This window comes from Hyperolius riggenbachi, chromosome 4 (assembly GCF_040937935.1).
Source record: "Hyperolius riggenbachi isolate aHypRig1 chromosome 4, aHypRig1.pri, whole genome shotgun sequence".
NCBI lineage: Eukaryota > Metazoa > Chordata > Amphibia > Anura > Hyperoliidae > Hyperolius > Hyperolius riggenbachi.
The window spans coordinates 429,620,922-429,648,558 of record NC_090649.1 but is presented as its reverse complement, the minus strand read 5'-3'; the positions used below and the strand labels follow the sequence as shown (position 1 = coordinate 429,648,558).

Genomic DNA, 27,637 nt, shown 5'->3' with positions numbered 1-27,637 from the left:
AGAACACATCGCCTTGATAAAGAGACCCTGTATGGTCTCGAAACGCTGGCATTCTTACTCATCACAGTTAAAGCTTTTGAAACAAGGAAGTGCCGGCCTAGCAGGAGGGTGAGCGGCTGTGATGATGCAGTGGCCTGCCTCCAGAAACTAATGGGGACCTGGACAGAGGCCCTAGTGTAAGAAAATCACTGAGCCAGGGGCGTAACTAGAGGGGAGCATCCCCTGATCGCAGGGGGGCCCAGAGCTGTTTTGGGGTTTCAACTACTAACCTTCCCTTCTTCTGATACAAGGAACTATATTTTAGATCAGGTGTTTTTGTGGCTACACTTGTTATGGGTGTGAAGATCACAATGGCCACACTTGTTTTATGCCCCTTGTGAGATGGGCCCCAAGGCCATGAAGGGAACCAAGGGAAGGCATGGGAAGGGGTGTGAACATTGGGGGGCCCAATCAAAGTCTTGCTGGGGAGCCCCATGAATTGTAGTTATACCATTGGCAGAGCCTAGAGGTTATAAGGGGAGGTTTTGGGAAGAGGGAGGATCGATGACCGGGCGACAGTCAAGGGCTGCTGTGGATTATCGGCAGAAATGGTCATTATCAGCTGCCTCAACTGACTTTAATCTAGCATGTGTACGGCCTTTAGATAGGATGAGAGGAAGGGAAGCAAACAATTAAAAGAGTAAACAGGATTTAAAGAAACCTAAACTGAAAATTAAAGTCAAAATAACCATGCACACGTCATACTTACCTCCTGTGACGTCCACTCATCAATCTCATTCTCCTCTCCTGTGTCCTTTTTGTCCACTGTGGTCAATAAAATTCTCCATCCTCCATTCTGAAAACGGCCATCAACCAGTAACAGCTCCCTGGACAGCCCACTGTTAAACTGTAATGTCGCCCACTCAGAGCGAGGACAAGGTTCTCCAGCATCCAAGGCTAAGACACCAAAGTGCACCCCCCCATCCCTCCCATCCCAGCCGCCATAAACTGAATGCAATTAGACTAAAAGGTGCTCCGGGGTCCCCAACCCCTCTAGCACCATAATCTCTAGTTATTTGGCTTGCAGTCACTGCCATGAATCCCCTTTTCTTATTTCTCTCTGCTTCAAACACAATAGGGGAATCATAGCTGAGTGAGTTGTGTGCCCCTCCTACACTGCCCCCTGAGGCTGGAGCCTCTCTCACCTCTGCCTTGGCCTGGCCCTGCACCCACTTAAGCCATAGGGAAACATAGACATTACCTTGTTCATCAGTTGTCCTTTCAGTTATAACTGACAGCAACTGATATATTTCAGTCAGAACTGGAAGGAATCGTTGTAAGAAGAAAATGGTGAGCTTCTGAGAGTCTGTAGAAGGGTTGAGGAGGCGCCCAATGTGTTTGCACAGTTTTAGTATTTTACAAACGGTAAAAAGCGATATTCTTAAAGGTAGAAAATGGAAGCTCCTACCTTGAAAAAGCAGTCCATCCGAAACTTAATATAAAAAGGAGAAGACTATATTAGGCACTTAACTGACAACGCGTTTTGCTGTGGGCGCCCAGGATAGCTGCATACTCTCATCAGGCACAGTATTCGACCTGAAGAAGCGGTTTTCACAGCAAAACGCGTTGTCAGTTAAGTGCCTAATACTGCCTAATACTGTTCAAAAACATCGGGCGCCTCCTCAACACTTCTACAGATGTTCTTCACCCTTAACTGGGGTTACCACTTTTTAGTGGACTTTTTGGAAGGAGCTGCGACCACCAACCGATAAGGCCGAGTGGGGACGGTATTTCCCCACGCGCGATCTTAGTGGTTGCTGTTACTGCAACCCTTTTTTGTGAGTATAACAGCAGTACTCTTTAGATTTCTAATCTCTACTTACGATACTACACCAGATTGGGCTCTCGGTTTTTCCTCCTGTCCTTTCTTCTATCCACCCAAACCCTTTTCAGAGCTTCTGGGAGGAACTATATGTACAAGAAAGGAGAAATACAATCGAGAGCCCTCAATAGTGTATTATTGGTGATAAAGGAATGCCAAGGTAGCAGCAAATAGAAATATACTCACAAGTATGGGTTGCTGGGTTCAGGCAACCACTTAAAGCACTTATGGAGATATTAGGCCTGTCCCCACTCAGGCTAAAAAGTCACTCTCTGTAGAAGGAAAGAAGGGGTGTTCACCCATCCAGCCAGTGGATAACAGTAATTGCAATGGAAACAGAGGAGTAAAAACTGATCATAGGTAAAAACAGATAAAAGTTTGGGGGGAAGGATGGACTTACCTCCCCAAAACCAAACACAACCACTATGTATGGTTTAAACAAGATTTAATTTGTACTCCAGAACAAATGCAATGCGTTTCCCGGGTCTCTAGCCCACTTCCTCAGGCAATAATACAGATAGGAGTAACTCAGAAGTTATGTAGCCAAGTACTCAGACACTACTGCAGCCAAAAGATCAACAGGAATGCCAGACAATTGGATTTTTTTTAAAGAATACTAGATGCTTGTAAATGCCCGCTGGCACCCTCTTCCGCCAGAGTTGGCCATCACTGCTCCTGCGTTGCCCCGGCTGCATGCATCCTACAGCATGTGACTATGGCCTATATAGCGCGTCCTACATGACATAATCGTGATATCATGTGTATGCGTGTAGCCGGGCCAGCGCAGGCACGGTGATACCTGACTTCGGTGATCCAGAAGAGGGTGACGGAGGACATTTACAAGCATCGGAGGGGCAGAATGAAGAATGGGGGAGTGGTGGACACCAGGACGGCTGCCCATACATGCCTGTTCCCCCTGTTTCTCCTATTGACTTTGACTCTGGTATCCTTTAAAAGGAAATAAATATGACTGAGGTGCTGTACTTGGCTACACAACTTCTGAGTTACTCCTATCTGTATTATTGCCTGAGGAAGCGAGCTAGAGACTCGCGAAATGCGTTGCATTTGTTCTGGAGTACAAATTAAATCTTGTTTAAAGCATACATAGTGGTTGTGTTTGGTTTTGGGGAGGTAAGTCCATCCTTGCCCCCCAACTTTTATCTGTTTTTACCTATGATCAATTTTTACTCTGCTGGCACCTCTGTTTCTAGCAATTCTGAGAGGAACTGAAGGCAAGGTAAGTATGTAATATTAAATTGCATCATGTGTTTATTTTAAATCATTTTACCCATTTTTAATGAATACCATTTTTAAATAATACTAGCAACACTTTAAAAGCAATTGCATAAATTTATTTGTGGAAAGGGTTAATGGGAATAGGTACTGCCTGACTGAGCAATACCCATTGAGCAGCTCGCTCAGTTCAACCTTTTTAGTGCCCTTGGGTGATGAGTGCAGTTCTGTTTGTTAGCTGTTTTATATTAACATAGCCACTCCGTTACTAAGTGTCGCTCTTCAGAATTTTCAGTAGCTGATATTTAAAGAGACTCCAAGCAGTGCAGAAACTATGGAAAGATGCATATCATTCTAAAGCTCTCTTTCTCCTCTTTCCAATGATATATAAAAATAGAGAAAACTAAAAGGCGAAGGGCGATGATTTAGGTGTCGCCAGAAAGAGCAGAAAGAGAGCTTTAAAATGATATGCATCTTTCCATAGTTTCTTGTATTACACAGGGCGACACTTTCCCCAGTGTCAGCAGCTCCATTCAGCAGAAAAAGTCGCCCTGTGTAATACAATGTAACTATGGAAAGATGCATATCATTTTAAAGCTCTCTTTCTCCTCTTTCTGGCGACACCTAAATCGTCACCCTACGCCTTTTAGTTTTCTCTATTTTCGCGATTGAAATCATGTTCGCGGCAATTTCAATCGCGAAAATAGCGAAAACTAAAAGGCATAGGGTGGCAGTTTATATATCATTGGAAAGAGGAGAAAGAGAGCTTTAAAATGATATGCATCTTTCCATAGTTTCTGCACTGCTCGGAGTCCCTTTAATGCAACGGCAGCCACTCTGACCACTCCGTAGCCTGATACAAATCACTGATAAAAGATGTGCAGCCGCTACCGTTTCTTCTGTTTAGTTACCTGTGTGATACAGACATAAGAGCTAATAAGCTCGCGCAGACGGAAGACAAAGTCATCTTTGCAGATTTAGGTGAACTGAATTCCGCCCGCAGCTTGAGCTGTATTTAAATTGGCAGCGCAATTTTACGTTTTAAATTTAAATGTCAACTCACATTTTGTTTTTTCAGACATGCGGACCCTGGAAAAGTTATTACGGGAAGCTGTGATCAGAGGTCAGCCTCGCACCCATCGCGCATGGAAGAAAATCCTAATCGTTGTTGAAGGAATTTATAGGTTAAAAAATCCAAATGTACAAAATCTGATGTCCGTATTTGATTTTATTGGAGCAGACGGGTTTGCGGGGGGGACAAATCTTCCTGATTGGCTCTGAGTAGGAAACAATAAGGCAGAGACAGACTTGAGATGGCCAATCGACCATCCGATTCGATTATTATAATCAAATTGGATGAAAATCGGTGCCACTAAGTGCATGTCGTCGATGCGACTAATTTCATGACAAAATTGGTCGCCTGAATCGGTCAGACATGGTGCAAGATGTAGGGCCGACTTATTTGATCGGGTGCGTGGCGGTAACGGCGACAAACCCCCGACGATGTCCCCTCTAATGTGCAATGTGCCCCACTGGTGCCCAGTGCACTATACAATACATGTCCATAGCCGCTGCTTGTCCACCACTGGCTCCGGGGTCCCTCCATACACGCTTCACATGTGGTTGCCGGAGTAGCGTGGTCACGTGTGACATCATACACGCACCCACACGTTGCTTCTTTCCATTGTGTCTTACTGTGCTGCGAGTGTCTAAGAGCTATAATCCTGACTGACAGCTATATTTACATCCTGCTATACATACTGGATGCTGGCTGTATGTTTACCAAGGCCGAGGCAGAGGCGAGAGAGGCTCCAGCCTCAGAGCGCAGTGTAAGAGGGGGCGCACAACTCACTCAGCTATCATTCCCCTATTGTGTTTAAAGCAGAGAGAAATAAAAAACGGGGATACATGGCAGTGACTGCAAGCCAGATAAATAGAGATTAAGGTGTTGGGGGCCCTGGGGCGCCTCTTAGTCTAATAGCAATCAGTGTGTGACGACTGGTGTGGGAGGGATGGAGGGAAGCACTTTGGTGTCTCAGCCTTGGGTGCTGGAGGACCTTGTCCCGACTCTGATATTTATGTTATTAGTGAATAAATTACTCATTAAAAATCTTCAGTGCTGGTCATCCCATTCATTTGGCAAACAGAACCATGAAATACAGTCCTAGAATGGAGAAGCCTAGGCAGGTCAGTACTGATGACAATGGCACCAAACAGCTGTTTAATGTGCAAAAAAATCAAACGTTGGGATCAAACATCTTTTTTTTTTTTTTTGCAAATTAATCATCTGTTTGCTGTTCAGTGCCATTGTCGTCAGTACCCACATGCCTGGGCTTCTCCAGTCTAGAACTGTAATGCATAGTTCCATTTGCCTTCATGGAACAATAAACGCATTTGATGAACTTCAGGTGTGTGCACCTCGCTTTATCTGTGATCCTACTAACTTCTTTCTTCACCTCATATATAAGGTAAACACAATTGTACATGTGCAGAATATAGTCTGTTCTTGACTGGAGATTTACCAGCAGGGCTGGATTTACCATAAAGCGCTGTAGGCATGTGCCTACAAGCGCCTGATGATGGAAAGGCGGCTCACTCCCCTCCTTCCCTATGCAGAGTCCTAATGAGATTGTCAATTAGGGGTTACTCACCCGTCTCTTGGCATTTCACTGACGAGATCTCGCTTCAGTCAGGGACACCTCTAGTTACTTCATACTGAGGTTCCACTAGCTACCTAATGCTAAGGGGCAGCTGTAGGTACATTCCAAAAACATACAGATAAGTTAATTGGCTCCCTCTAAAAATTGGCCCTAGACTACAGTACTTACACTACATAATATAGACATATGGCAATGGTAGGGATTAGATTGTGAGCTCCTTTGAGGGACAGGTAGTGACAAGATATATATATATATATACACTGTACAGCGCTGCGTAATATGTCGGCGCTATATAAGTACTAAATAATAATAATAAATAATAATAATATTGAGGGTACTTCTGGCTACCTAACACTAAGGGCACCTATAGCTACCTATGATGGGCCATGGAAGTAAGGGAGAAGTGACAGCTGGGCCAGCCAGCACACTTGCGGTGCAGATCAGTGGGGGTTTGTAGGTTCATAGTGGGCAAAGACTAAGGTGCCAGGACATCTGTGCCTTTAGGCTTCTGTGATGTAAATCCGGGCCTGTTTACCAGTAAGCCTTGCCTGCCTAGAGCCTGGCATTTTTATGTCCCTTGAGTAACAGCACCCTCTTTTCTTCTGAGTTTCCACATTGACAGCAAGGTTTGCAAATAAGTCCACTAGGCCCCCCCGGTCTGAACGAGCATACTAGTTATGCTTCGTTTTTGCCACTCTGATGGGTCTGTGGGAGCTTTGGCTGATCTGGTTTCTGTGACATGTTCTGTTGATCTCGTGGGTGGTGGGGGTGGGGGGGTTTTCTTACCGCACATCGCCAGACACGGAGTTGTGAGGTCATTGTATAGATATTTGCCATATTATGGGCTGATGTTGGCCTAGATACCAGGAATATTTAGATACGCGGCTTATGTTGATATGAGCCGGGATTTATGTTAAGTTCTTGGGCATTTGCATGATTATGGATAGGATGTTCTTTACTGTCACTATATATCGAGATTAGTTTCTATGGTGTTTGTAATTTTAAAAGCTAATGTTCTATATATTGCATTTGGGGAGGATACAGGGTTTGTTTACCTGGTGCTGCCTCTAAGTGGTTTCCCTTCCTGGTCTGACGTAGGCTGGTGTTGTGTTCGTCCTCGCCCGCCCCCTCCGGCGGCGTGTCTGGGCGTGGGGGCGGGGCCTGGCGGACGCGCCGTGTGGGTTGCTTGGCGGCCTTCGCGTGGTGTCTGCCTGCCCCGCCCCGCCGCCCGGCGGTTGTTCGGGCGGGTGGGCGGTGCTGTGCTGACGCTGCGGGTGGATGAGTTGCGTCTGCCCGCGGCGTCGGCCGGCTCCGCCCTCCCGCCCGGCATTGGCCGCTGGTGGGGGCGGGCGTGGCATGACCTCTCCGTCCATTCCGGACCTTGGGGGGAATAAATAGGAGGCGACACAGGAAGTGTTATACCTCCAGAGGAAGCCGGAAGTCCGGCGAAACCGGTCGAGGACGCATGTGCTGCGTCCCGGCCTCCCCGCACCACGCACCTGGGACCTGCCTGGCCACTACCCTTGCTCCTGGACATCCAGCTCACCCGGCAGCCTCACCTAGCATTCAGCATCTGTCAGCCTCAGCCGGAGACCAACCTACAATGACTGATCAGTCACAGAACATCCAAGCTGCCTAGCGAGTTACTCCTGGCTGACTCCAGTGGAGAACCACAGCACATGTAAGAACGTTTCATGTTGCTTAAAATCTTGGTTTTTTCCTCATGCTGCCAATAACTGGCTAAACTGCGCTGGGGGCCTGCTTGCTGCTTTGCTTATGCTGCTATCCACCTGATTGAACTGTGCTGAATGCCGTCACTAACCTGATTGAACTGGGCTGAAGCTGTGTGTGGCATATACTATACCTTATGAAGGGAAGTTGTACGCCTGGACGTCTCTCCCTGTTCCTTTGATTAGAGGCTTATGCTGCTGTGGCTTACTACTCTTGCTGGGCTCCCTTGCCTATTGTTCCCCATTGGACATAACGATCCTGGCTTATCAATCTGCTAGCCCAATGTTCCTTTCTATGGTGTTCACACTGGGAATACATGAACTAACACAATGATACTTGATGTTATTGCATTGAATTGTCCGTTTGGTCTACAACTGGAACTTTCATATTTTCCACGTGGATTCGGTCCTACGATCCAATATTAATGTGTGGACCAGATAAGATCATAGGCTGATTGGACATTGAGAGTCTGACCTCAGACGGATACACCGGTGACTGTGGGCTTGCAGTGGGGCAGATGCATATGCATCACTGCAAATTTGGTCATAGGTTAAGTTGAGGCCATTTTGAGTAAGGGAGATTGTAGGTTGCAGGGGAGGGGCTTGTCAGGTGGGGTGGGTGCTTGGTGTGGGAGGTTTGGGAGGCCCACATTTTTAAATGGTTGTGTTTTGATACAGTAATCAATAAAAGTTTTTTGTAGATATTTTCATAAAAAGAATCTGAGTAGATTTTGTTTGGTCTGGTCCATACCCACCTATATACATCTCACAGTGTTTTGATTTGCAAATAAGTGGTCATGTGATTGCAGCTGTATGCAGCATCCACAGTCCTATTTTCTTAAAGCCCCTGGCCAGGAAAACTTTTTATTAAGTCTATCCCCTCCCCTCCACTTCCTATAGGCTGAAATTAATAGTGTAATGCTTTGGTGTTTTTTTTTTTAAATCATCAAAATACTTTCAATTTTGTGGAATCACTGGGAGAGAGGCTCCATTTAAACCCTACCCTCCATGGCCAAACCACTCCCCTCCATAGACCACCTACAGGACAGGGGTTGAGAGGCAGGCCAGTCACACATCCTTTTTGAGTTGAGTGGTGAAAAGCAACTCTCATTCATGCCTTCCCTTTAACAAGGCAGTGTGGAACAGGACATTTAGGAATTTGAACTCTATGGAGTTCAATGATGGTCGAATGATCACCACCGAGCAGAGCAAAACCAGTATATTTGGAGAATTATTTGTATCACCTTGCTATTACCTATAGCCTAGTGGGAGGAGAGGGGGCAGCCTCAGTTTATCACTGATGAAGTACTTACCAAAGGCCGAGATATCAATCACACAGCTGCTAATTTAGTAACTTTCCAGAAACCCCTTCCAAGTTTCACGGAGTGCAATCTTTTAACTCATAATAGCAGATTATTTAGAGAGCCCAAGAAAAAAACATAGATACTCACTTACAGAACAAGCGACACCCATGCTAACCTAGAAATAAAAAACACATATATAAGTAGATAAATACTACTTCTACTTACATAACAGATGTATTGCACTGTCCACGTAATGATTCCTGTGAATTTTATAAAGGAAAAGCAGAAAATTCTACTCTAGGCAGTGGCCATCTTGCCAAGCTAATGCTGACATCATATCCTCCCTGACTCTCGTTTTCCCCCCTCCCTTCTCTTGCTCATTGGGTATTCATTAGCTGCCCTCCTCACAGAGTCTTCATACACTCCCACTTAGGTGAATACTAACAACTGCACTGTCTTTTTTTTATTTACACATCCAATCACTGAGTCACCTCAGCCTTGCTTGTAAACACAAGTAATCATAGGGTGTTTCTGATAAGGAGCTAGGCAAGGAAATAAATGGAAAAGGAGGAATATATTATAGATAAAAAGAACTCCCAGCATTCAACTCTTTGGCACTGTTTGGCACTAGGGCCAGTGCTCCTAAAGTATGTGATAACTACAAAACATAACAGCAGCAAAAGTTTTGCAAGTTTTGAATGCAGGATTAGCATCTTTATCACTTAATACACTCAGACCAGTTGCTGTTGAAATTAGATTTTTATGGTGACAATACCGCTTTAAAGGAGTCATCAGGTAAAGTAAATGACAGCCCATTTACTTACCTGGGGCTTCCTCCAGCCTCTTGCAGCTGAATGTCCCACACTGACAGCACCATTCGCAGCCCCCAGCCTGGGGTCCCCCCTGTGCAGAGGAAAACCTCGAAGTCATCCTTACTGCGCCTGCGTGAAGCACTGTTGTCAATCAAGCCCACGGTGTCCGTGACGTACTATGGATGGATGTGGTTCCACCAGAGGCTTCCCAAATCCTCCTTCAGACCACAGATGCAGCCCGGGGCCCTCTGCAGGCTCAGTACAGGCATGCTCATGTATAAAATTGAGCACAGCCACAATAACATATCTCACAAGCTCTTGTTGAATATGTCCACACATGGCAATGGTGGGGGTAAGGAGGACAAGGGAAGCCTCTGCACTACCCAGACACTTTTCTTTGCCAAGGTAAGCATCTGACTTTTTTAAATTAAGGCCGACCTCATGTACACTAGGCTTGCTGAACCATTTATAATGTCCTAACTGGAGTTGTTTGGATATCTCTGGAGATGTCTTTGTAAATCAGACCCTTCAGACTGTAAATCAGACTGAGTACTAGAAGCTGGAAAAAGTACTGGTAACCATAACACTATCTCTTTTTCTCTCTAGCATGGAAGGGTCTATTGCTCGCCTCCCAGATATCGTGGCACTGAAGAAAAAGTACAAGGCTTACCTCTACCTGGATGAGGCACACAGTATTGGGGCAGTGGGTCCCACAGGACGAGGGGTGGTGGAGTACTTTGGGATGGATCCCACAGACATTGATGTGATGATGGGGACATTCACTAAAAGTTTTGGTGCCATTGGAGGATACATTGCTGGGAAAAAAGTAAGTTAATCCATTATGAAATTAGTACCAAAGTTTCAGACTAAATAGCACAGCAACAAGGTAGTAGATGGCAGTAGATTATTTATTTCTCACAGTACAGCACCGTTTTCTCTGCATTGGCTGGAGGAAGGCATGCCCAGTATGAGGCAGAGATCACAACAGAACTAGTAGAGGAACCTCACTTGGAGGACAGTAGAAACTTGAAGGGATTATCAGTGAGATGATAATCATTCCAAGTTGATGCAGATGTTATGCTAATCTTATGCAAATTGAAAATGGACCAGTCAATCTATTGCCATCTATTTAGAAAGTGGTCCTTCACAGTGAGAGTAGTTAAAATCTGGAATAAGGAAGTAGTTATATGGGGAACTTTATATCTGCATTTAAAGAGGGCGTGGATGCTTTTCTTGCATTGAAGGGCATCCATCCACGGCTATAATTACTAGGCAATTCCTAGGAGAGTTGATCCAGGGATTTATCTGACTGCCATCTGGAGTAGGGAAATCATTTTTCCCTTTTATGGCTAATTGGCCTAGGCCTTGTAAGGTTTTTCGCCTTCCCCTGGATCAACTAGGATATGTGCGGGTTTAGGATGGTGTTGCATTTTTTTTTCTATTGGTTGAACTTGAAGGACAGATGTCTATTTTCAACCAAACTACGGTATGTAACTTTGTAAATTCCGCAGCTGCTGAAGATTAGCACACTGTCTTCAGCAGAAAGCTCAATAATTTGGTAGCAGCTCATAGTGGTACTACAGCTGCTCTCAATCCAGCTAAACTGACACAGCTGGAGAGTAGGTGCAATTTTATGAGACTAAAGCCTAGGCCTTTTGCCATGTCCCCAAACACCACCTTGTCTTATCAGACCTGCTAGTACCAAATACATATCTTTACCTAAGTTCTGTTTTCTGCCAGGAACTGGTGGAGTACTTAAGAATTCATTCTCACAGTGCGGTGTATGCATCATCAATGTCTCCACCTACCACAGAACAAACCATCAGAGTTATGAAGTGCATTATGGGTCTTGACGGATCCCTGAAGGGTAAGTTTGCACTCATTTTTTTTGTAATAGAAGATTTAGTACAGGGCATAAACATTTTGATTGTTTGTTTTGTTGTACTTTATTTATTGCTGAGTTCACAAACTAAAAATTGGCATGTCCAACCCAATAGAATAAGCCAATCCAAAAATATAAACGCAAATATGCTTGAAAATAAATGTACATGCATAATTTGGGGGTAGTACTTTCTTTCTCCAAACTTATTTGTGGGGACAGAGATAAAACCTATACAAATATGATGAGAAACATTTTGGGGGGAAGCCCTACCCCCTCTAGTCTACAAAGAAATGAGTGAACACAGACAAGTTCAAAGCAGCATTGGTACTATATGTTCACATTTATTGCAACATGCCACACGTCACTTTAGATACTTTTAAATCATTTTAATAGTTCCATATTTTCATGGTTCTGTGCAGAGTAATTTAGAACACCATTGGGTAGCACAACTATATACATACAGTGGTATATAAACACAGCGCGTAAACAGCAAATAATTGTGGCAGAACATGTACAGCAATCAACTTGTTGTTATTCAAGAACAATAACGGAACACTCAATAAAGCAATAATCAAACATATGCTAAGATGATGAGTCTTGTCAGCATGTTCCGTAAGAAATAGGAAGGGATCAATGGCTGACAAGTGTGTTTAGGTCAGATTATTTGATAATCTGAAGTGATGAATTTTGAGTTCATGCTTGAAGTTTTCTGGAGGTCATAGCATGATAAATGTGATACGGAATACAGTTTTAGAGTTATTATTATTATTTAGTATTTATATAGCGCCGACATATTACGCAGCGCTGTACAGTGTATATATATATTGTCTTGTCACTAACAGTCCCTCAAAGGAGCTCACAATCTAATCCCTACCATTGCCATATGTCTATATTATGTAGTGTAAGTACTGTAGTCTAGGGCCAATTTTAGGGGGAGCCAATTAACTTATCTGTATGTTTTTGGAATGTGGGAGGAAACCAGAGTGCCCGGAGGAAACCTACGCAGACACGGAGAGAACATACAAACTCTTTGCAGATAGTGCCCTGGCTGGGATTCGAACCAGGGACCCAGCGCTGCAAGACGAGAGAGCTAACCACTACGCCACCGTGCTGCCCTGCATTTTGACAGACAGGTGGTGGACCTAAAATAGGTGGATCATAGCCTACAATGATTTTCTATAGGCTAGTTCACATATCCATTTGTATTGTGTCTGTTTTTGTTTGTTGGACTTCTAAAATAGACATGCCTGACCTGTCCTGTTTTTTGGACAGTGGATGATGTTTCGATGTATCCAATGAATCTGCTCTGGAGTGGCAGCAGTCCTTGCAGTGGACCTCAGAGTGGTACCGCGCAACCATGCAATATAGATACGGTATCCCCTGGCTGAGTTTGGCATAATGTGTACCGAGCTGAAGGGAGAAGCCTGTGAGAAGTCTTGAATGTAAGACTATCAGGTGATAATGAAACTGGAGAAAAGGATAATTCCATGTGCAGAGTGGAGAGAGGGAATTTTGAACATTAGTGGAGAAGTGTGTGGAAAGTCAGGTTGTTGACCTAAGGTTAGAAGCTTAACATTGGATAATCTAAGAAATTAGCAGCCAATGATAGGCAAAGAGTGGAAGAAACTGAGAATGAAGAGCAGGGAGAGACAAGGTCAATTAATCATCTCTACTGTGTAATCTATAAGAATTGGCGTAACTACAATTAATAGGCCCCCCAATGTTCACATCCCTTCCATTGCCTCCCATTGGTACCCTTCATGGCCTTGGGGCCCACCTCACAATGGTCATAAAACAAGTGTGGCCAAATTGATCTTCACACTCATAACAAGCGTAGCCACAACACCTGATCTGAAGCATGGTCCCCTGTATCGGAACAAGGGAAGGTTAGTAGTTGAAGGCCCCCACAGCTCTGCAGCCCCCTCCCTTGCAATCGCTGGGGCTGATCCCCTCTAGTTACGCCCCAGTCTGCAAGTCCCGAAAGTCCATTAGTGACCTGCATTGTCCATATGATTACATTATCTTCACTAGTGCTGAGTTTAAGATTATTCCAACATGAAAATCTTGACCGTAGCATAGAGTAAATATAATATAGCCAATCAAAGGGCCTACCTGTATGTGATCAAATCAGCTGCTAACTAAATTGGTTGGCTCTTTGGTTGGCTAATTTTTCCCTTCATCAGTAAGCTGAAGTTGGCATGTTTTGCTTATGGCAGGTACAGGACATTGCCATGACCAATGATAGAACATGTAAACAAGTTAGTCAGTCAGTCCCGAACATCAGAGGCTGTGCTGTCTCCTAAATGTCTCATCAACAATCCTTGTCCAGAGTTGAGTTTCAGGAAATTTGTAAATGAGCTGCAACCATTCAGAAACAAATTGTATGATTTTTCCACTGCTTTGGTCTATGAGTTAGGGCATGCATAATACATTGATGAACAGGTTGGAATGCTTGATAACTGCGATTTTCCACATTTTAGGCCAGAGAAGAGTGTGTCAGCTGGCACAGAACACCAGATACTTCAGACAGAGGCTGCAAGATATGAATCTAATTACATACGGCAATGAAGATTCTCCTGTAGTGCCTGTGCTCATGTACATGCCAACCAAAGTGGGGTAAGTGCTGCCATGCTATTGACGTCCTACTATGGTGCTGCAATCCTGGTACAGACCTATTAGAAACTTATACCCAAATAAGGACTCACTGGCTAGGTTGAGTGAAGACAAATGTAAAACATATACAAGAAAACACATGCCTCCTCTTGCGTAATACATTTTATTAAATTAAAATGCACACAACAATAAATACTCAACTCCCTAGAACAGGTCGAGAGCAGTGAGTGCTGAAGAGGTTTAGAGTCCGGATGGAAAGCCGTGGCCAGCAGCTCCATCACAATAGATCCCTGTGTAATCTAGTACACTCTCATGGGATGCTGCAGCTGAACGCTAAGTAGGGATGCTCGGAAATGCTCAGAATTTCCAATTCCACAGAGATTCTAATATCCGCAAATTCCAATGACCAAACCTGTAGATTTCCAATTTCCACAGAAAATTGTGTTTTGTGATAAAAAAATCTTGTCGGGAAAATACCGCACTCGGTATTTTCCCGGTCTGTGTGCTAATTCATAAAGATTTCCCCAGCTGCCCTTGGAGGTCGGTAAATTACCGCAGCCCATTGAGCGGTAGAGTAGAGCAGTGTCTCGATTCTCTCTTTGCCCTGCAGAAATGAATCACACAGACGGCTCTCTCTGGCTCTCTCCACTGATGACTCAGACAGATGAGTCACACAGTCTTTCCCTGCCTGCAGAAATGACTCACACAGCCGGCTCTCTCTACTGATGAATCAAACAGACTTCGGCTCTCTGCACTTTGCATTCATCAGAGCTGTCAGAGCTGTCGGTAACTTGTTATCGCCTCACCAGAGGTGTCGGTAACTACCGCCAGGCTTACCGCTTGTTACAGGCTTTATGAATTGACATTTGCTGACAATTTACTGACATGTGTTGTCGGTAACTGCAGCCAAGTCGGTAATTTATCTCCCTGGTCGGTAATGTCAGCTTTTCATGCGGTAACAGCCTTTATGAATTGACATTTTGCTAAGTGGTCGGTAAAGTCTGCTGTTTTCAGCATTACCGCATGAGGTAATGCTTTATGAATCGAGGCCAATATGTTTTGTTAGACACCCTCTCAAAAGATGCACCTATTGTCTCCACCCCCACCCTTTAGATTGTAAGCCTCTGGCAGGGCCCTCCTCCCTAGTGTTAACAGCTTGATTATGCAATCTTACTGACAATCGCCCCTCTCGTGGACTACAACAGTCTCTATTTTGACCTATGACACTGTATTGTTATCAAATCATTTGCATGATCTTGTTTTATTGTGAGTTTCCTGTATGTCCTACCTTGTATGTTACCCCATTTATCTATTGTGCAGTGCTGCGTAATATGTTGGCGCTTTATAAATACAATAAATAATAATAAGAAATAATAATAACTGCATACTTTTTTTGCTGGAGAGAGGTCCTTTAATGGTAAGTACAGCCCTGCATCTGCACACAGAAAGGTATGATAAAGCCATTCACAGGAATTTGTTTACAACATTCTTTCATGGAGGTAAATAAGTGCATTCTGTGAAATAAATGTTCATGGATGTTGCTTGAGGCATGAATGGATTCTGGAGAGATGTTCAGCCGTTCTTCTTTCTTTCTGATGTGCGCACAGGGCCTTTTCACGACATATGCTGGAGAAGAAAATTGGTGTTGTCATCGTCGGTTTCCCAGCAACCCCCATAGCTGAAGCCAGAGTGAGATTCTGCATTTCTGCAGCACATACGAAGGAGATGCTAGACAAAGTACGTCTTCCATTCTTACATCCTTTTACCCCATGTACAGCTTTGTTCTAAAGTGTTTGTCTGTAAAGTGCATAGAATGTCCTAAAATGAGACCCTAATCTATCAAAACACTGTTCTTGCATTATTAATTTTAACCACATTATATACTGACCTATCATATCTAGCCCAGGCCAGTGCTTCCTTTCTGCAAATGAGGTTCCTCTGCACCCCCAAATCAGGGCTTCTGGAGGTCACAACCCTGACCAGATTCTGAATTTGCATTGTGAAAACACTAAATTGTAATTTATTGTAAATATATATTTTTTCACTAACCGTAAGGGTACATATGGTTAGTGCACATTTGTGAAAACTAGAGCTCCAAGCTCACTGCGGTCACATGACAGTGAGCCTGGAGCCATAGTGGTCAGTTCAGAAGCTGCACAGAACACTAGAGGAGGTAGAGCAGGACAGGTAGAATCAGAATCGGTTTATTCACCAAGTACGACAGACATCACACCCGGAATTTTTTGTGGTACGCACAGCATAGGAAGTTGTTATACAGATTAAGGGCATTCAGACCAATCAGAAGTATAGAGTAGAGAATAGGAGTTAGTGACATGATTTAGGCAGCAGAAAGATAACAACAAAACAAGCCTAACAAAAGATATTACAATGTGATTTGGGCAGCAGTGCAAGACTAGGGGGGTTGCAAGGGTTGTAGCTCAAGTTCAGCAGGAGTACAGCTTGCGGAAAGAAAGTGTTCAAGTGTCTGGGGGTCTTGGTGGGGATGGATCTGAAGCGACGACCCGAAGGCAGGCGGTTAAAGAGACACTGAAGCGGAAAAAAAATATGATATAATGAATTGGTTGTGTACTATGAATTATTACTAGAAGATTAGCAGCAAAGAAAATATTCTCATACTTTTATTTTCAGGTATATAGTGTTTTTTCTAACATTGCATCATTCTATAATATGTGCAGATTACACAACACTCAGCATTCAAAATGATTCTTTCAGAGCAGTCTGTGAAGTAATGACCTCTCCTCTAGCAGAGAAAAAGTAAACAGTTCACTTACAGTTGAGATAATAAAAGTCAGATAACAGCCCTCTCCACGACTAACTTAGTCAGAGAGCTTAAAGAGAACCTGTACTGAGTAAAATTATTTTAAATAAACACATGAGGTAACTTCAAATGAACATTACATAGTTACCTTGCCATCAGTTCCTCCCAGAAGCTCACCATTTTGTTCTGACAATGATCCCTTCCAGTTCTGACAACATTTTGTCAGAACTGAAATATATCAGTTGCTGTCAGTTATATATCAGTTGCTGTCAGTTACAGCTGAGAGGAGAACTGATATGTCCATGTTTCCCTATGGCTCAAGTGGGCGATGTTACAGTTTAACAGTGTGCTGACCAGGAAGCTGTTATGGGGTAATGGCCATTTTTAAAATGGAGGACGGAGAATTCCATTGATCACAGAGGACAAACAGGACGCAGGAGAGGAGAAAGTGATTGAGGAGTAGACTACACAGGAGGTAAGTATGACCTGTGTATGCTTATTTTGTCTTTTAATTTTCAGTTCAGGTTTTCTTTAAGGAAGCTGACAAACTACAGTGGGCTGGGAGAAGCCCCAGTTAGGCCCCGTTCACACTTGCGGTTGTCTGCCAAACGGACCGGATGACCTGACCGGATCCGGACCGGATCCGGATCGGAACCGTACGGTTCTGATCCGGATCCGATCCGGATCCGGTCAGGTTGCATCAGGTGTTCATCAGGATGCGATCCGGATCCGTTTGGCAAAAGTTACGTAAAAAACAAAAAAAATGTTGGGGTCTGAGAGGTCAGCAGAAGGGGGACCTGTGGAATCAGGCCCTCCGCTGTTTAGCACTCACCTCCACCTCCAACATGCTGCCAACATCTCCAGCTCGTGCTGCTCCACTCCAAAATGCTTGCCCATGTGTCCCCGATCCAATATCGCCGCAACAATCCTCATAGGAAGTGGGGTAGAACATCCGGATTTTTAGCCAGTGTGTTGTGCGCTATCCGGTTCTCATTGATTTGTATTGGCCGGATGGTGCAGTCCGGCTCCGCCCCGGATACGGCTGCCGGAGGAGCCGGACCAAAAAATAGCGCATGTTGGAACGGACGCCGGAGTCCGGATCCGGTCCGGCTCCGGTCCGGACGAAACGGACGTATGTGAACGGTGGCATAGACTTACATTGCTATGCCGTGCGTCCGTTTCGTCCGTTCCGCATGCGGTGCGGCTCCGGCACGGCGATTCCGGATAGCCACCGCTAATGTGAACCGGGCCTTAAGTAAAAAATCTCTTGGTCTGTTCGTTACAGGTTTACTTTACAGTGGACCTGAACTCTTGCACAGGACAGAAGGAAAACAGAGATAAATGCACCATATATGTATTCTGTATCATCTGTGACTAATCACAACTGTAATTCGATCTCTCAGTTGTGTCAGCTGGCTGCCTCGGCAGAGCAGTTAATTTGTAAACACAGGACATTAACTCTATGTCTGCTTCCATGAAAACAGGAAGTAGACACACTGCATATTTATTGCAGGATTTGTATTAGCTGTAACAAAGAAATGTTTTTTCTATAAGGGTCATAATGCTGTTGCTTATCTTTTATAGCAGAGAGGAAGTTCTCAGGTCTGCCTTAACTGTTGTGCTAATACTGTGCCTGTAATAGTTTCTTAATATCTGAACCAGAATGAGTATTTAGAACGGGGGTCCGTCTATAAAAAAAGTGAAAATTTTCACCGTGATGTTGCGCTCAGTCCTCACTTTCCTTGATAGGCTGCTGACTATGCACAGAGACAAGTCCCAGTCACGTTAATTATCACACTATAGCCGCGCCAGTATTCTGTATCACCGTTTGTGATCCAAGCAATTCCTAAAAATAAAAACACAGCAGACCAGGCCTTCTCATAGTGAGTATCGTCTCATCAGTGACACCCTTGTGCAATCGCACACACTGCGTGAGGGATGAAAGTGCTATCACCAGGGTAGATGGGGATCACACGCCCCCCCTTTCCTTCCCTGCTCACCAGAGGATTTCTTGTCAATACTGCATATCACAAAACATCCATGCCGTTAAGAACCTGCAGTGGTCTTTGTTTTTCGCTGTTCTTTGGAGATTTTAGTCCACTTGACTGCTGCTGTAAAAGAAGTTGCTGTTGTGGTCACACCTGCACCAGAAGCCACGTAAAAAAAGGATTTACGTGGCTTCTGGTGCAGGTGTGACCACAACAGCAGAGTCTGAACCACAGAAGTTCCTCAGTATCTGCCTAAGGGCTGGTTCAGACGGACGCTTGCAGAGCGTTTACAGCCAGCGTTCAGGGCTTGGTGTTAAACGCTCCCATTCAAGTGAATGGGAGCGTTTGTACCAAGCTTTCAAGCGCGTTTACACAAACGCGGCGTTTGGGTCCCGATTTTCCCTGGCGTTCAAGGAGCCCCTGGAAGCTACATGTAGCTTCCAGGGGCGGTTAACCGCTACGGGTAATGTCCCCCCAGGGGAAGAAAAACCGCGACTGCATCCGAACGCACACGAACGCAGCTGAACGCGACGCCAACGAACGCAACGCCTCCAAACGTCCATCTGAACCAGCCCTAAAGCTCTTCAGGCAGCAAGACAACTTCTTTTACAGCAGCAGTCAAGTGGACTAAAATCTCCAAAGAACAGCGAAAAACAAAGACCACTGCAGGTTCTTAACGGCATGGATGTTTTGTGATATGCAGTATTGACAAGAAATCCTCTGGTGAGCAGGAAAGGAAAGGGGGGGCGTGTGATCCCCATCTACCCTGGTGATAGCACTTTCATCCCTCACGCAGTGTGTGCGATTGCACAAGGGTGTCACTGATGAGACGATACTCACTATGAGAAGGCCTGGTCTGCTGTGTTTTTATTTTTAGGAATTGCTTGGATCACAAACGGTGATACAGAATACTGGCGCGGCTATAGTATAAAAAAAAGTGAACAGGGTGGTCACCAGAAAAATAAAATAATTTCTCTTTAAATAACTACATTTCTTAGATGAGCTGACAGAAGAAATTCTTCCAGTGTGATCCATTCTTTTCACAATACCGGTATTTAGCAATCCAGTATTATTACTTTTGTGGCAATCTTTTTAAGGGTCCGTGGAGACTCGCTTGACGGTCGCCAGTAATCTTTGCAATACACAGAGCTGAAACAAAGGCACTGAGGTGTTCTCAATAGAAGTGACATTTAGTGGAATTTGAATAGTCCTAGATATTGGAAGTTTGTTTCATAGTAGTTCAGTTTATATTTTATTCAGCTGATGTGTGGACTTCTTTGTGGGATAAGCAGCAAAAAAATATTGGCATCAAAATTTGTAAATTAAATTTAGTGCCCACTGCCTTGTTATCCCGACAGCTGTACTGAGTGTCAGACTGGGAAGTTTACTGTTCTATATTGATTTCTACAGGTACCTGGGGGTTAGCCACACCCCCACATTGTCCTTCTTATTATATTACTATATTGATGAGCTCACCAGCTAGATATCCAGTTTTCCACTGTGCCCCATCCAAAGCTGGATTTATACTTTTTTCCAAGGCTAGGCCGACTTTCTTGTAGTCCCTCCCACCCTCACGTGTCACAGCCCCTTTCACATTCCATTTGCAGCGCCACTTCCATTGGTTTCATCCATGTACAGCTTCCATAGGCAGCAGCTCCCGTTTCCCATGTGTTGCTCCCCATTTTTAGCATCCTCTTCCATATGCAGTAACCCATCTTCCTTGTCCAGCTGCCCCCTTGAACAGCAGCTGCCCAAGACCTGGGACTTTATCAAACTTGCGTAGCTGTTGATGGGATAGGGAGGAGTATTGGCAGCTCTATCTTTGTTTTCTTAAAGGACCAGTCCAGCAAAAGAAGTAAGCAGTTAAAATCTGTAAGAATCAACAGGTTTTGGACTAGTTCATCTCCTCATGGGGGATTATTGGGGTTTCTTTGTTTTCAATTTCTGAATGAGAGCTGCTAAGTTGAACTGACAAAATAGTGTGCAAGTGAGTAGAAAAGAGGGCTGTTGGCTGGCACCTTACTATTTTGGCAGTTAAGCTGTCGTTCAGGAAATGCTTTTGAAAACAAAAAAAATCCAGAGAATCCCACATGAGGAGATGGACTAGTTCAAAACCTGTTGGTTCTGTCAGATTTTAACTGCTTACTTTTTTTTCACTGGAGTGGTACTTTAACAGCAAATAGGTCTAGAGAAGCCAGCCAGTTAAACTTGCAAAAAATATAGATGTGCAAAACACAATACAGGTAGTCCCCGACTTACGAACGACCCACCGATACGAACAGCATGGATTCTGTATTTCCATGGGAACAAGTCAAAAAAAAATTCAAATTGGACTTGTAGTTTTTGAGAAAATTGATTTAAAAAAAATTCAAAAAAAAAAATGGCTTTTAAACTTGTATAAGCAGGTACAGAGCGCAGAGGTGACACAGAGGGGAACACTGGAGGCACAGGGGGAACAGAGGAGGTACAGGGGACAAAGATGGTACAATGTTCCGACTTAAGAACAGATTCAGGTTAAGAACGAACCTACAGTCCCTATCTCGTTCGTTAACCGGGGACTACCTGTACTGTGCATTGCCAACTGATGCAAATTTACTATCATACACATTCCACAAATGTGATGTTAAACGAAGGCCTTAGCTGTGATGTTTCTGTCGTCTTACTTTTAGTACTTTAATGCTAAGTGGATGCTTAAAAGGTTTTATAGAGAATCGGTGGGAAAAAAAGGCAAGAAAGTTCAGGAGAAAAGTTTTAATCAACCCCACTAATTGTAACAGTCGATTTCAGGCAGTTTTGGTCATTTTGACTGCATCTGCCTGAAATATGTTGACTCTCTAGAGGGGCTTTGCCCAAGCTGTGCCGTTGTCCAGGTAAAGTAAGGGCATAGGTCGTTCCTGGCACAGGACAGGCTAAGGTGCTCTTCTGTATCACAGTTGTGACTTGCAGGAATTGGAATTATAGTTGATGTTATTGTTATCTGTTGAGTTACTTACTTTTCTTCTTCTTTCAGGTCCTGGAGGAACTTGACAAGATGGGTGATGTTCTGTATGTAAAACATTCAAAACAAAGGAGATCATCACGGAACCATTCAGTGGTCTATCATGACTCCAGTGTAAAGCTATGAGAGGAGCTGCAGTACATGTCTCAGTGCACAGCCACCATTCCTGCAGACCTCTCAGGATTCAATAACAATACCATGGGTATAAAATGGTTTCACCAAACGGGAAAAGATTGGTGAAGAAAAGGACTCTCTTGATAGCTTGAGGCTTTGCTGCATAAATTGCACGATCTCCAGCAACCTGTTGGCATCTGACATTAATGTTTGTTATATGAACAGTGTTTCAACTGTGTTCTTCTGTCTGTATTTTGAGGTTGCAGCACAGTAAAGCCCGGTACACACACTAAACAGGACTTGTCCAAGACCGCTGTTCAGGACCATCTTGGACAAGAATTTATCTTGTGTACAGGTGACCTGCAAGGTGGCAATGGCTGAGTGCATTGTTTATTTTCTTAACTCCACCACCCAGAAGCCACTCCATCATCTGCCCATACCGATATCCCTTCTCCCATCCCCATAGCAACAGTACGCTGAAGCTGAGGAACGTACCTGTGTGAGTGAAAAACTTGAATTGTCACCCTAGGGATGGAGTTTCCATGCCTATGGGTGACATTTATAGTGTGAATGTATAAACCATTAATCTGCATTAGGACTATTGTACACCATCATATAGCTCCTATCTCAGCTCAGGGATGGTTTTCCAATAAGGCACTGTAGGCTCATGCCTACAAGTGCCTTATGTGGAAGAGTTGGCCCCAGTGCCCCAATGCGCCCTCCGCTCCTTCCTCCCTCCGATAGACACACATGGCCCCAAACTTCCTCCACTCCTCCCTCCAATGCAGCCAGATGTATGGTGCTGCAGGCAATGTAACGCCCCTTCCTTCCCACTAGCGACAGCTCTGCTCTCAACTACACCGTTCTTCTGCATTGTGTCTTTAAGCATCCTCACTTGATGAGGTCATCAAGCAAGAACACTTACAATACAGAAAAATTGCTGCCAGTGTAGTGCAGAGAAAAGCTACCACTTGTAGGAGGGTGAGTGATGCTGCCTGCAGCACCATACATCTGACTGCATTGGAGGGAGGAGTGAAGCCTGAGGTCATGTCAAAGGGTCGGGAGGGGAGAGCAGCACAGGGACACAAGAGGGAGGAAAGCCTGAGGACCATAAGACAGTGCCAGGGAGTTTATGTGCTCCATGCCTGATGCCACTAACTGCCCTCAGGATTTTACAGTCTAATCCGTGCCTCACATCACTGGCCTCAGGATCTTACAGTCTATCCCTGCCTCATATCACCGTCCTCAGGATCTTACAGTCTAATCCGTGCCTCACATCACTAACCTCAGGATCTTACAGTCTATCCCTGCCTCATATCACTGACCTCAGGAGTTTACAGTCTAATCCCTGCCTCGTATCACTGACCACAAGAGTTTACAGTCTAATCCCTGCCTCACATCACTGTCCTCAGAAGTTTACAGTTTCATTCCTGCCTCATATCACTGTCCTCAGGCGCTAACAGTCTAATCCAGGCATGGGCAAACTTGGCCCTCCAGCTGTTAAAGTGAATGGGAACCACATTTAAAAAAAATGAGACAGATACTTACCCAATGAGAGGGAAGGCTCTGGTTCCTATAGAGCCTTCCGGCTCCTCTCCTGGTCCCCTCAATCCAGTGCTGGCTCGCCTGGTAGCAGTATTTGACTAATTTAGTCAAATACTGCTTTACCCGGCCGAAGGAGGCTTCCGAAGTCTTCAGGGAGCCCGAGTGCTCCTGAAGAAGGGCGGCCCTGTACTGCACCTGCGCAAGCACGCTCTCTTGCACGCTCATGCCTGTGCAGTATGGAGCCGTACATCTTCGGGAGGACACGGCTCCCGAAGACTTCCAAATACCCTTTCTGTGGGGGATTGAAACAGGGAGGAGCCAGCACAGGATAGAGAGCATCGAGAGAGGAGAGGGAAGGCTCTATATGACCCAGAGCCTTCCCTCTCCTTAGGTAAGTATTTGCTTCATTTTTTTTTTAAATGCGGTTCCAATTCACTTTAAGGAACTACAAGTCCCACAATGCATTGCAGGAATCTTACAGCCACAGTCATGACTCATAAAAGCAAATGCATTGTGGGACTTGTAGTTCCTTAACAGCTGAAGGGCCAAGTTTGCCCATGCCTGGTCTAATCTCTGTCTCATATCACTTACACCCAATTATTGTCTCATATCACTAACCTCAGGAGTTTACACTCTTAAATCTTGCCGCATATTACTGACCTCAGGAGTTTACTCCCTGCCTCATATCCCTGACTTGAGGAGCTTACACCCTAATGATTTTCTCATATGATTGACTTTAGGAGCTTACAGCCTAATAATCCCTGCCTCATATCCCTGACCTCATGAGCTTACACCCTACATGGTTTCAGATCACTGATCTCAGGTGCTTACAGGCTAATCTTTTTCTCATATCACTGTCCTCAAGAGTTTATAGTGTAATCCCTGCCTCATATCACTGATCTCAAGATCTAATGCTGGGTACACACTATGCGATTTCCCGCTCAATCGATTATTTCTGACATGTCCAATCGGCTCTCGATTGATAGAGGGCTCGATTTCTTAATGCTAAGTGTGCAAAATCAGCCGCTCTATCGATCGAGAGCCGATCGAACATATCAGAACTACTCGATCGATCCCGTCGATCGAGCATGAAATCGCATTGTGTGTACCCAGCATTACAGTCTAATCCCTGCCTCATTTCTCCGATCTCAAGACCTTATGCTAGGTACACACGTTGCGTTTTTGCGGTGAATAGATGTGTTAGATTGATAATTTCCGTCATGTCCGATATTACTTTCTATCATTTTACTGCTCGATTTCTCATATAAGTGAATGGAAATTGATAAGAAAAGATAAGAGTATCAGCAGGAAATTGAGTGAAAAACAAATCGAAAATCAATCAAACAGGAAATCGACCGAAAAAATGCATCGTGTACCCAGCAGTACAGTCTAATTCCTGCCTCATATCACTGATCTCAGGTGCTTACAGTCTAATCCGTGCCTCATAACTGACCACAGGAATTTACAGTCTAATCCGTGACTCATATCACCATCCTCAGGATCTTACAGTCTAATCTGTGCCTCATATAACTTTCTTTAGGAGCTTACAGTCTAATTCCTGCCTCATATCACTGAGCTCTGGAATTTACAGTCTAATCTGTGCCTCAAATAACTGGCCTCAGGATTTTACAATCAAATCATTGTTTCATGTTACATGAGATAGTGGTTAGGGTGTAAGATTCTAAGGACAGTTAGTGACACGAGTCAGGGATTAGAGATCAGAATATTTTTTTTGGGTTGTGATATGTCATGACCTGTGATCGTGGTCGTGACCTGTGTGTTGCGGGGCAGAGTTTAGAGTGCCAGAACGCCTATATGCTTTGAATTTCCACTTAATTTCAAAATGTAGGTAAACTGTAGAGTAGACTATGAGGATTACTTGATGACTCCTGAATCTTGAAAAAAGTATTGACTCCGCCTTTGACATGGGAGACCAGGGTTTGAATCCTGGCTAGGGTCAGTACCTATTCAGTAAGAAGAACTTGAGAAAGACTCCCTAACACTGCAGGGTGGACTACTGAGTCCAACCCCAGTGGCTCCAGCTCTCAAGCGCTTTGTGTCTAAGAGGAGAAAAGCTCTATACAAATGTTAATATTATTATTAGTATATGTCCAAAAAGCTGAACCCATATTGCATCATTTCAGGATACCTTGCAAATTGTTCCTACATGGCCGTATGCGTCCAGTGAAAAATGGCGCCGACGAAATAATGGCGCCAGATCGCAGACAATAATGCTTTATAAAACGATATTATTCGTTTTAAAAAATTAATCATTATTTTCGTTTTAGAGTTTCTTTTTTTCTTCTCTTAAAACGATATTTTTCATTTTTAAAAACGAATTATTTTTTATGACTATGACACCTGACATTGGATAAAAGTAAAGAAAAACATTTACAAAGACACTGAAGCGAGAATAAATCTCGCTTCAGAGCTCATAGTTAGCAGGGGCATGTGTGCCCCTGCTAAACCGCCGCTATCCCGCGGCTAACCGGGGGTCCCTTACCCCCCAAAACCCTCCTTGCAAAATCTACGACAAACTTGGTCGTAGATTTTGCTGCTGGTGAGGCAGGGCTAACGGCTTCAGTCCTGCCTCTCAGCACAGTCTATCAGCGGCGCATCACCACCTCTCCCCTGCCCCTCTCAGTGAAGGAAGACTGAGAGAGGCAGGGGAGAGGCGGAGATACGCGCTGATAGAGGCGCGTGAGGCAGGGCCACAGCGGTTAGCCCTGCCTCAATCAGGAAGCACAGCCGGCGCTGTAAAGAGGGGATTTGGGGGGTAAGGGACCCCGTTTAGCCGCGGGAAAGCTGTGTTTTAGCAGGGGCACACATGCCCCTGCTACCTATGAGCTCTGAAGCGAGATTTATTCTCGCTTCAGAGTCTCTTTAAAAACGACATATATAGTTGGGATGAAGAGGTAATACAACCGAAAAGACAAAAAAAAACAAAAACATTAAAACGAAAAACATAGTTGGGTTCAAAATATTAAAAACCTAAACGAAAAATATCACTCGGGAGCACTGAACATATAAACATAAACGATAAATATCAAGTTTTTTAACACACAAAAACGATAAATAGCGAGCGATAGCGGTTCTCTATGGGGCGCCTTTTTTTAACGCCGGTGCCTGGCGCCATTTTTCTTGCCTGGCGCCTTGTGTCCTAAGCATGCATCCAGGGCCAGGGTGTAACTAGCAGGGAGCAGTCCCAGCGACTGCAAGAGGGCACATAGGCAGCACGGTGGCCTAGTGGTTAGCACTCTCGCCTTGCAGCGCTGGATCCCTGGTTCTAATCTCAGCCAGGTCAACATCTGCAAAAAGTTTGTATGTTCTCCCTGTGTCTGCATGGGTTTCCTCCGGTCACTTTGGTTTCCTCCCACATCCAAAAAGCATAAGTTAATTGGCTTCCCCTTAAAATTGGTCCTAGACTACAATACATACACTACACGATATAGACATGTGACTATGGTAGGGATTAGATTGTGAGCTCCTCTGAGGGACAGTTAGTGACAAGACAATATACTCTGTACAGTGTTGCGTAAGATGTTGGCGCTATATAAATACTAAATAATAATAAAAGCATTAAGTGGGCCCCAACTACTACTACACTCGCTCTGACAAAGAGGTCCAGCCTTTAGATCAGGTGTTTGGTGGCTACACTTGTTATGGTTGTGAAGATCATGATGTCCAGGCTGTGAGTGTCACCAGGGGGTAGGCAAGGGAAAAGGTGTGGTGAACACAGTGCCCCCGGCAAAACATCAAAGTTTTCCTGGGGGCACCATGACTTGTAGTTATGCCCCTGTCCAGAGCCAATTTTTATCAATATTTTACTGTAGCTAAACCTAATGCTATTCTTACTTGAACCCTTTCTCTATCAGTGCCTACCCCTAAGGCCCGGTTCACACTTGCGTTTTGATGAAATACTTACCGGTGGCATGGGTCCGTTCCGGTCCGTTCTGAGAACATCCGTTCTCCATCAGGAGGCCATCAGGATCCGGTCAGGTCCCGTTCAGTTTTCATCCGGATCTTCTTCCCAGTGGCGGACACAGGCAGCAGTGGGCCCCTGTGCAAAATATCAATTGTGGGCCCCCCTGACCTGCGGTGCGCGAAGCGCGCCGCGG

At 44.6% G+C, this 27,637-nt stretch overlaps 1 protein-coding gene across 2 annotated transcripts in view; it reads left to right on the top strand.

Moving 5' to 3' along the window:
- Window positions 1–22,268, top strand: part of LOC137504281 (serine palmitoyltransferase 3-like) — a 119,370-nt gene extending 97,102 nt beyond the window's left edge. For both annotated transcript variants that reach the window (XM_068232479.1, XM_068232478.1), the window contains exons 7-12: window positions 4,173–4,278; window positions 10,207–10,426; window positions 11,341–11,467; window positions 13,963–14,098; window positions 15,703–15,832; window positions 21,873–22,268. In XM_068232479.1, the coding sequence (XP_068088580.1) occupies window positions 4,173–4,278; window positions 10,207–10,426; window positions 11,341–11,467; window positions 13,963–14,098; window positions 15,703–15,832; window positions 21,873–21,986 (833 nt within the window). In that variant the 3' untranslated portion in view covers window positions 21,987–22,268. The remainder of the gene's footprint in view (window positions 1–4,172; window positions 4,279–10,206; window positions 10,427–11,340; window positions 11,468–13,962; window positions 14,099–15,702; window positions 15,833–21,872) is intronic.
- Window positions 22,269–27,637: the final 5,369 nt, after the last annotated feature.